Source organism: Leuresthes tenuis, unplaced genomic scaffold (genome assembly GCF_036924035.1).
Source record: "Leuresthes tenuis unplaced genomic scaffold, fLeuTen1.0.hap1 SCAF_13, whole genome shotgun sequence".
Classification (NCBI taxonomy): domain Eukaryota; kingdom Metazoa; phylum Chordata; class Actinopteri; order Atheriniformes; family Atherinopsidae; genus Leuresthes; species Leuresthes tenuis.
Window position 1 is genome coordinate 10,003,062 of NW_027325367.1, and position 10,462 is coordinate 10,013,523.

General features: G+C 42.6%; 1 protein-coding gene across 2 annotated transcripts; it reads left to right on the plus strand.

The window, feature by feature from the left end:
* Window positions 1-4,109: 4,109 nt before the first annotated feature.
* On the plus strand, window positions 4,110-9,450 carry mycn (MYCN proto-oncogene, bHLH transcription factor). Of its 2 annotated transcripts, none has more exons than XM_072361955.1 (3): window positions 4,110-4,233; window positions 4,636-5,281; window positions 7,407-9,450. In XM_072361955.1, exons 2-3 carry the CDS (start codon window positions 4,657-4,659, stop codon window positions 8,165-8,167), a joined length of 1,386 nt encoding a protein of 461 aa, XP_072218056.1. In that variant the 5' UTR covers window positions 4,110-4,233; window positions 4,636-4,656; the 3' UTR covers window positions 8,168-9,450. The 2 variants fall into 2 exon arrangements, with proteins under 2 accessions (XP_072218056.1, XP_072218057.1); XM_072361956.1 differs by having other exon boundaries at window positions 7,410-9,450.
* Window positions 9,451-10,462: the final 1,012 nt, after the last annotated feature.

Below are 10,462 nucleotides of genomic sequence, written 5' to 3' on the forward strand. Positions count from 1 at the left end.
GAGACTTAATGCTTTACACAGACTGAATGCTGTTCAGGCTAATGTATGGACCATGGCAGACCCTGCAAGATTTATATAAGGATTTTCCAGCACTTTGATGTTTTAGAATGTTTGCACTAAGCACGCCTTGAAGATTTGGAGACATGAAAATACATGTTGAAATACTAGAACAAACAGCAAGCTATTGCAGATGTTTACCTATGTTTGCAAGCTATTGCCTAATGATGAAAAGTGTGATACACAAACTCAAGATTTATTTTCTGTATCTTATGGCGTTATTGTAAATTAGACTTAAGACCTGAGAAATAAATATTAAGCTTATTCTTTGCATTGAAATGTTTGATGTTCTGGTCACATGGAGACATCTGACAAAAAGGTTTGGTCTCTGAAACTTTTTTTTTTTCCTTTGTGGAATTTAACGTCCGACATCTGGACATCTGTCTGCATAAAACAATAATCTGCCCAACCAACTGTGTCAGGGCAGCGTAAATTACACTCTTGCAATTGCTTGCTTAATTGAATTAGTTCTGCTACTCTGCTACTGCACTCATTCTATTTGCTTTGCAGAAGAGTGTACACACTAAAATACACTAAAATACACAGTAAAAAGAAATCACTTATAGACTGTAAACACTCTTATATCCAGGAATTTCTCAAGACAAACACAGCTGGGTCATCAAGCAATTTGGTCAGATGTTTGAGTTTATTCTTTTTCTTCTTATTCAGGTCAAAAATGGGTCTAAATCCCAAATATTAAAACCGCAGCAGATATATTTCTGATGTTATATCCACTTGTAGAGAGATTGAGTCATGTATTCGTGTCCTCAATCTATCGAGCAATTTTAGGGTTTAATTGAAATACTGTCATTTTGGTTATGGGGACCAATGCATACTTGATCTAATAGCCTCTGGTCAGTTTGACACAACTTAAATGGGCTTTTTGTTTGATAGATGCACCAAAACATTTACCAAAACACAACATAATAAAAATTAAAGACTCTTTTTTTCTACAGATTTAAGAAATCAGGCTAATATTTGGATGCCTGATTCAAAACAAACTTTTGCAGATATCTAAGCCGTTTTACTGCATCAGATCCAGCTCATCAATTTAATCCATAGAAGCTGGTCTGTAGCTGCTCCCAAAGCCACGTTTAGCGTTTTTTCAAAGTTGTGGGATAGAGAGCCTAAAAAGATTTCTAACAATAATAACAAAAACTACAAATCTCTTCTTTTGCATGAATAACCTAGAATGTTTTATCCAAAAATTCTTTATAGTTTGCTTTTGGAAACTGATCCAGAGATTGAAATCAAATTCAGCGTCATATATCAATGTAAACATGTGAATTCTGTCCCGATAAATTATTCTGCTCAATCACAGCATGCAGGTTGTACACAAGTTATGCTCAATGTTTGTAAGCAGTCAACAAGACTTCTGTTTTTTTTTCAGTCACCCTTCTGAGAGACTACACATAGTGTGCAGCTTCTGAATCTTTGTCGCATCACAGGTGATTTGAGAAGATGTGATGACTCCATCTACATAACCTGCTGTATAATTAAAGTCCTCTGTGCCACTGATTGTTTACTCTGAAAACAAATCACGACACCAGTAGACATAAACACATTGAGGCAACACACTCACACAGACCCATGCACACAATTTAAACACGATGATGTGCGTGCTGTCTGACCGAATACAGCCTGCCCTGCTGTCACTGCTGCAGATTTTACTCACAACATCCTTGTGTTTGCACTATCCGCTGGCGTGACTTATGAATCTTTTATCAAAACTGGCCTAATTGCTTAACCATCCGTGTCCTGGTCCAGAGGTGAATGGTGGGTGGGAGGATGAGCATGCCATAGCTGTCATAAAAACAACAGGCAAAAAGGCCAAAATAGCTCCATCTCTGACAAGTCTACCTTTCTCTTTACATCTAACTTCATTCATCCAAAGATAATCAAACGGAGGGAAAGGGTTTTGTTTCATGACGAATACTGCATAATTAGTTCCACGTTGAACTATATAATCATGAAGTTGACACACTCAGGGAAAGTGTTATTGTACTCATTTGACTTTTGTGTATGGAGGGGAATGAAAAAAGTCTACTTATGTGAATACAAAATAAAAACACAATATATTCAGAAACACCTGGGTAGTTGCAAAGGAAATGAGTGAGTAAACATACATAAACATTGCGAACACACTCATCCAAGTCCATGTGGACAAACTCCGTAATATTGTAAAGGCATTATGGCTTTTCTAGGCATGTTGTCTGGTTCTCAGTAGAAAATAAGGAGCAATAGGATGTATAGCTTCCTGTGCTAACCCAGTCTACAGCGTTCAGAAAGAAGAAAAAGAGAAACTTTCCTTGTGTTCTCACTCCCACTCTCTGTCTGGTTTCACAGCTGAGGAAGCTGTCGCTGCTGAAGGGTCAGAGTTATATGGCAGTTTGAGACAAATTTTCTTTTAAAGCTGCGGACAAGTAGGAGCCTGTAGGGAGTTTCTCTCCATGTTCCTGGGAGCAGACTCCATAGAAAGTCCCAGGAAACTCCCTGCTATCCCTGCTCTGTTGAGCAACAGCTGCAAATTCTCACTTTACTGGCTTTGGTTATTTGAACTTAATCTCAATAAATAAACAAATCGTTAAAAAAAAAAACACAAAGACAATATTTGTGTATGCACACAAAAAATTGTAAAATGGCATTTCTCCCTATATAGTGCATTTTTGTGTTGATCTGCAAAAGCACTTTAAAACATCAAATATCGTTTTTTTATGATCTTCTATTGTCTGTCTGAAAATAGCTGGAAGCTGTCATCCTGTTCACACAGCTGTTCAATTGCAATATTGCGTTTTGTAAACGTTTGTAAACGTTTTCCCTGAATAAGTCTGTATCAGGACTGTATGCACGCCTGCGCATAATTACAGATGCGCAGCTCCTCCTAAGCTCTCATTAGAAAAGGGAATGGGAAAGACTCCAGGCTACAACCACCGCTTGAGGTTACGTAACATGCTCTTCTTGGATCCTGTCTCATCCCGGAGGCTGCTGAATGCTCCTCCGTCCCGCGCAGCCTGTTTTATGACGAGATGCTGCTCCTTTTAGCCCAGCAGAAGTTAATTTGTTATCTTTCCTACAAAGTAACATTTGTTCTCATGTTCTTTATTGAGAACAGTCTCATTTTGTTTTAATGTCTTTGTCTGGCCGGTTCGCTCGGTTTGGTGATGGTGCGCAGATCAGCTGCTGTTGTGTATATGTCCGCAGGATGGCGCATGAGAGCCCTGTACTTTGTTCACTCCAAGGATGCTGGTGGTCCTCAGACAAAAGAGAAAATATTCCGAGCTCTACAGGAGAGCAAGAGAAGGGCAGAGGGGTTTAATGTGTTGAAAAACATCCCTAAACCTGATTTTAAAGGTATGATATGCAGGTTGAAAGGAAGTTACTCCCATGGGCCTATAATATGATGAACTTCGTACTTTAAGCCTACATTTAGCTTAACACACAAAAAACGCTATCATTCTGGATATTTTCACATAATTCCCTACTATGTGGGTTTTGTACTGTTGAACAAACATATAAATTCACTCTTACAAGTAGGCTGCTGGTTTAAAAAATAAACCTAAATCATCTCATTCCTGTTGTTGCTGTTGTTTTTTTAAGATTACATGGAATGGGTTACAAAAAAGTGGCTTTTACTTGAACTAATAAACATCCAGCAGCCTAAAATTAATCCAATCAAACCTCTCAATTGCTTCACCGCTGATGTTGACTTTCCTATTTTGCCTGAGGCTGTCAAAAAACCATGTTATTTAATTATTTATTTCTTCATTTCCATACTCTGTTTTTTTTCATGTATGTATTCATAGCCTCTTGTTTTTGTTTTCTTTCCTCTGCACTCTTTTGTTGAACTTTTTCACCCCATTTTCCTTTTTGCTTTCAATGGTAAGGCTATTTTATTTCCATTTACCTTGAAAGAAAGCTGCCAGCCAGCGTATCTCCCGCGCCGCGTCAAACCCAAAGCCCGACTCGAGGTACCTCCCCACCTTCCAGCCCACGTGGGAGGAGCCTATTTCCTCCCGCAGAACTGGATGTATAACACTTTACAGCCAGCCAGAATTTGTGTCAGAGGACTGTCTGTGCTCCTGAAGTAGATGACTGCGCCAAATCTGGTGTCTGTATTACTGACTGCGAGATACGAGAAAAATTGGCTCACATATTATCACCCCAAGTCAGGACGAGGTGAGCATCTTCTTATTTCAGCTGTTAATTCTGTTATGTCATTTTTGTACAACACAACCTTTATTATATTTAGTGGTTGTCATTCCATGTGTTTTATTAGTCAAAGTTCTTTTCGTGTCTTAAAGTCTTTTTTTGTGTGTTGAAAAAGAAGTGCGTCAGGGACTCATTTTGCACAGTTTGTGCGTCACGGTCACATTTACGCACACTCTCCTGTGAGATTTGGGTGTTTTTTAAACCCCACAGAGGAGACAGTTTGGAATTTAGTGTGGCAGACTGTGTGTGGGCTTTGACTCGTGCTCTTTTTCCAACGCAGTTTTCAAGTGCGATAGAGGAGAAAAGAAATGAGGAGAGCCGCTCTTTTACTGTGGACAGTCAAGCAATTTATCTTTTGTCTCTTCATAGGTTTTTCGATTGTGGGATAGAATGCCGGCCATCGTGAGTAAAAACTCCGATTTGGAGTTTGACTCCATACAACCATGTTTCTACCCGGATGAAGACGACTTCTACTTCTGTGGTCCGGACTCTGCGCCACCGGGGGAGGACATCTGGAAGAAATTCGAGTTACTGCCCACTCCGCCCCTCTCTCCGAGCCGCGCCGCGCAACCGGGAGAACCGGTGGCTGCTTCTCCGGAAGCAGACCCTCTTGGCTTAGGCTTAGGAGACCCATTGGACTGGGCTTCAGAGCTGCTGCTCTTGCCCGAGGACGATATATGGGGAGCATCTGACGATGGGGACCTGTTCGGTTCCGCTTTGGATACAAACCCCAACAGCATCATTATACAGGACTGCATGTGGAGTGGCTTCTCCGCCAGGGAAAAGCTGGAACGGGTGGTAACGGAGAAACTCGGCAAGGCTATTTCCACGGCCACAGCAGGAGGAAGGAACGTGTACGTCAAGGCTCAGGAGCTGGTGAGCCGCAGCTCGGTGTCAGAGTGTGTGGACCCGGCGGTAGTGTTCCCTTTCCCGGTCAACAAGAAGCACAGCAGCAGGGACTCATCTGGGACCGTTAACACATCCACAATTCACGAGAGCGCGCCCAGTGACTCCGGTAAGAATAGGAAGAAGCTCGAAAAACCTTTGTTACCCTAAGAAATTTCTTATCATGATACAATCTCTAAAACTGTGTTATCACATCATTATTTTTCTTCGTCTTATTGTTGTTATTATTGTTTTGTAAACTCTGTATCCTATCTAATCATGACTGGAACTTGCTTATATGACTGGCCCAGAATCGGATTAGCTCGTTACATTCGACACACTCATACTAACACATGCACGCGCATGCACACATATATTGTCGAGTAGAGACACAGTGAACTAGGTTTATGTAATCAGCGGGCTCCGCATCCGGCAGATGGCAGTAAAATGGGGAATTGTGTGCCTTACTGAACTCCATTGGCATCTGTGCCAAGCACAAAGACACAACACACACAAACACACACCAACCAGGCTGTGGGAGGAGAGATGAAAAGGTGTTCAATAATGTGATGAGCTGATAAAGTGTCCGGTTCACAGTGCCGTGAATTCTTTCATTACGCATGGATTAAGGGACAATTTGCGCACAGCGTGTCAGAAATTGGCACTTATTTTAGACAGTCTGTCCGAATGGCTGACCTGAGACCAGCTGATGACCACACTTAGGCTCTCGGAAGATGAATAGTAGAATATAAGATATATAGACTATATAAGATGAATATATAAGATGGCAGTATTCCACAACAAAGACAACACTGGAACACGCAACAGAACCAACAACGTTTTCCATTTTCTTTGTATGTGAAAAAAAAAGTACTCTGTGTATTATAAAGACTTCATCTCCCACATTACTGCTCATGAGTTTCCTAAACAAACACTAACAAGTCCTTATCAGAGTGTTTTCGCTCTAAAACAGTAGTACAAAGACCTCCAGCTTGGCACAGAGGGTAGACGTAGTCAGACTTGCCAAACACCTCCTCCACAGCGAATAAAAGAAATCGTAGGAGCGCCCTGACTGCTTCTTTTTTTGGAGGGGTGGTGGTTGTCGGGGGGTGACAGCTTTGAACAAGCGCTCCACCACAGCAGCTGTCTCCCTGGCGCCGCTCCAGTTCTGAGGCTTAAATTGTGGTGATCCGATCGCCTGCCGCCCCACCGTCCCGCGCACTCTGGCCCTACTCTGGTTCTTCTTTGACTCGCACGTGTTCTTCATTTTTTTTTTCATGAAAGGAACATAGATTTAAAAGGCCAGAATGTCGTTTGGCCAGTTAAACATACAGCCATAAAAATCAGCTGTACATATAGGAGACTTGAAGAACTTGAAGAGATTTCCTCCATTGAACGAGCTCTCAGAATGTGACACCAAGGTGCCTCACATGTGGATAAGTCAGCCACACCACCCCCTCCCATCAAGCCAGCTGTGCCCAGCTTTGTTTTGATGTCAGCAACAGACTGCGATCAGTATGTGTGTTGAGACAGCATCCTGTCGCAGTGGTGTCTGAAGTGGGTAACCATAAGCTGTAAAATGCCACACTCTTCAGATGCTCCTGAGCTGATAATGTGAGCCATTATCACAAAGGCATTTTAAACTGGGCCTGACACTCTCAGCCTCATGATTGGTCACTTCCTCTTACCTAAAAAAAAACAACAACAATAGTGGATTGTAAGACTCAGCTGCTCCTTGTAGTTTCTGCACAGAAATATATGAAAAGCCCAGGAAAATTATAGAAATATATGTATATTTTTTTTTAACTTCAAGAGAGGTCAAAATTAAAGTTTAGTTCTTAAAGCCCTTGCTGCTATCTCAAACACTTAGGCTTGGGCTGCACTGATAAGAATTAAAGGAACAGACTAAAACTGTCATCTCACTGTATTAGTCTCAGAAGATTTGGAGAAGTTTTAAAGGCGGGCGTTGGGGGTAAAAGGCAGAAATCCAACCTGTCTGCTCAGCAGTGAGACAAAACATGCATATGCCTGCAGAGCAGATTAGTTGAGAAGTGACTGACACTAAGCATTAAGAGTTTACTGCCTGTTCAAACAGCATTGAGCAACATTCTCTCCCACACACACTCTCTTCATCTCACTCACATATGTACACGCTCACATGCATGTCTGTCACCTGCTGGTACACATAGATGGAATAGTGAGAATGTTTGGTGTGTCCGAGCGATTAACTCAATCACTTTGTTTTCTTTTCCCAGAAGATGAAGATGAAGACGAAGATGAAGACGAAGATGAAGAGGAAGACGAAGAGGAAGAGGAAGAAGAAGAAGAGGAGGAGGAGGAAATTGATGTTGTTACAGTAGAGAAAAGACGCTCCACAATCAGCAAGGCATCACCCATGGCCACAGGCACAGTCACCATCTCTGTACATCCCAAGAGCCAAGAAGCAAGAGGAGTTGTCTCAGGGTCTGGTGTGATGAGTCGATTCATCAGCCGAGCACCTCAGGAGCTCATCCTGAAGAGGAGTTCAGTCCACCAGCAGCAACACAATTATGCAGCCCCTTCACCATATGCCTCCGATGACGACTTGATCCCACCTCCAAAGAAGCAGAAGATGTCAGATGCACCACGCCCTCCTACCAGAACGATCTCTTCATCTTCCTCCTCGTCCTGCAGCTCAGTCACCAGCACATCAGGGGCACGAAGCAAGCGCAGCAGCAGCGGGGACAGCAGCCCACGCGGCAGTTCCGACTCTGAGGACAGCGAGCGTCGACGCAACCACAACATCCTGGAGCGCCAGCGGCGCAACGACCTACGCTCCAGCTTCCTCACTCTGCGTGACCACGTGCCAGAGTTGGCACACAATGAGAAGGCGGCAAAGGTGCTGATCCTGAAGAAGGCCACCGACTACGTGACTTCATTAGAGACAGAGGAGATGAGGCTCCAGCAGGAGAAGGACAGGCTCCATGCCCGTAGGCAGCAGCTGATGCGTAGGCTGGAGCAGGCTAGAACTCGCTAACAGACAACCGCTACAACACAGAATCACTCACATATACCCTGGATGACCCCCCGTGCTCCCAACCCCTCTGTCTCAACTCAGTTTGAAACACGATTGGATGCACACGTTGGCCTATAGACTTGCGCACAGGCACATAGGCTAACATATCTGTTGTACACGTGCACATACACTAAATCTCAGAGGATGTTTATCTTCAGATGCCGACACACACCTGGAGGAGGGGAGGGGAGTGGGAGGTTGCTGGAGGATTGCTCGGACTTTCACTGCCGCCACTTTTTTTGCACATTTGTTGACGTTAAGAATGTTTAGGGTTTACTTTCTCAATCCAGTCACATCGAGGAAAGATAGAGGAGAGAAAAGAGTGAGGAAGAAGACACTTTTTAGTCTTGCTTACCTCTGGTTTTTATATCATTTCTATTTGTAATTTTTTTGTACTCACTGTGACACCAGCCTGGAATCTAGTGATTCCATACAGGGACAGGTGTTAGAGGGCACTTTGCTAGGAGAGTTCATGTATAAGAAGCAGTGCACACTTACTTTGCCTTCACCACTGCAAAACTGAAAAGACTACAATGACTGAGGCGTTATGGGTCACAAACACAATGCCACTACAGTTTCTCTTCCTCTCACTCCTCTCACACTGGTGCTCAAACCAAGTCAGTGGATGTATAACTGTGCACCTTGCTAGCCGACACTTTTGTATATAACAATACTGTACAGACAAAATACACTCAGATCTGCCTTGTTTTGTAATACCCTTTGTCCTTGTTTTTTTTTTTTTTTTTATACAAGTCAGGAAGCTGCCAATAACTAGACTGGAAGTTTATATACCTTTAAAAGTACTGTAATGCCTCAATTTCTGAGAGTCATGAAACTTTGTTATATAAAAACATATTGTTTTTTTTTCTTCTCTTTTTCTTTGTATTGTATCATATTACTAATTCTACACACCTTTATGCTTTTAGTGTGAACCTGATACATACTAAATTTTATACTTATATTTTCGTATGAAAATGAGTTTTTGGTAGATATCACTTTATCTTGTCATTTTCTCTTCTATCTCAAATAATTCTTTTGTACAGCAAATGTGTTCTATCCTCATGTACCTGGACTTCTTCTTTTTCTCTCTCTTTTGTTTATATTTCGGGTGCATAGTATGGGTAAAGTGATATAAGATGTTTTTTTCTTTCATTTTTAAAATGTACATTTAGTGCTGCAACTAATAGCACTTTGAAATACCTCATTTTCAAAAATAAATAGACATAATAAAATCCTGTTCTACACCTTTGTGGAGCTTTTGTTGCAAAAAAGGAAAAAAAAAAACTGGGACCATCATCTTTAACCCCCTCACCCATTCATATCTGAGTCTCTGTTTATTGTCCTGTTTGCCTCCACATTTCTGTATTTGTTTTGCTCCTCTCAAAGACTCATCCTGACAAAGAAAGAGAGTGTCTTTTGAATCCTCTCTGTCTCAGCACCCTGCGGCTACCTCCCCCTCTGTAGCCTCTCACACCCACCCACACACACACACCCACACACACTTCACTGGCGCACACATTTCCACGTGCACACTTCTCTATTTCCCTCTCTAACCAACACAGCTTTTCCCGCTACATTGTTCAGGCTGTTGCCATGGAAACTGGAGCAGCTGCTGAGTGGCAGACACGAGAGTGAGTCTTTTATTTGTCTGTTAGTAGTCTGTATTCCTGCCCGTGTGTGTGTGTATGAATGCAAATGCCTGTATGTGTGTCTACCTTTTGTTGCGGTCTGTGTGTGGCCCGGGCGTCTGATATCTTGTGCGCTGCTTGCCACGACGCCAGGACAAGGCTGGATACTGTTTACCAACATCAGCCACATGGCTCTGCCCTCCTCTCTCCACCTCCCCTTTCTCCTCTGTACCGCTGTGACTCCAGTGTCGGGCCTGAGCCCAAATATGTGCCTCTCAGGAGCCTGGCCAGGCGTTCTCTGGAGATGGCTGAAAGAGAACTGTTGCTATGGTCTGCGTAGTCATTCAGCACAACAGCATGTTCACAGAGTGATAGAGAAAGCGACATGGAGAGAAGGGAATTAATACGACATAAAATACACATTGTTGACGACTTTGATAAATCCTTTTTATCTAGGAAGACTGCACCATATGAGCCCATGATCATTTCTCTGTGTGCTAAAAGACACTTCCTTTGTTGTACTACAATATGAATCAAACACTCACAATGTTTACTTTTGTAGTGCCCCACACTTCACATTCAGCCACTTTCGACTGGCTACATCCTTTGAAGCAACACCAAAATGATC

Bases quoted from the DNA above. Each gene is read 5' to 3' on its own strand.
- mycn (XM_072361955.1), top strand. From the start codon at position 4,657: ATGCCGGCCATCGTGAGTAAAAACTCCGATTTGGAGTTTGACTCCATA. The intron at 5,282-7,406 runs GTAAGAATAGGA...TTCTTTTCCCAG, and splicing joins GAGCGCGCCCAGTGACTCCG to AAGATGAAGATGAAGACGAA.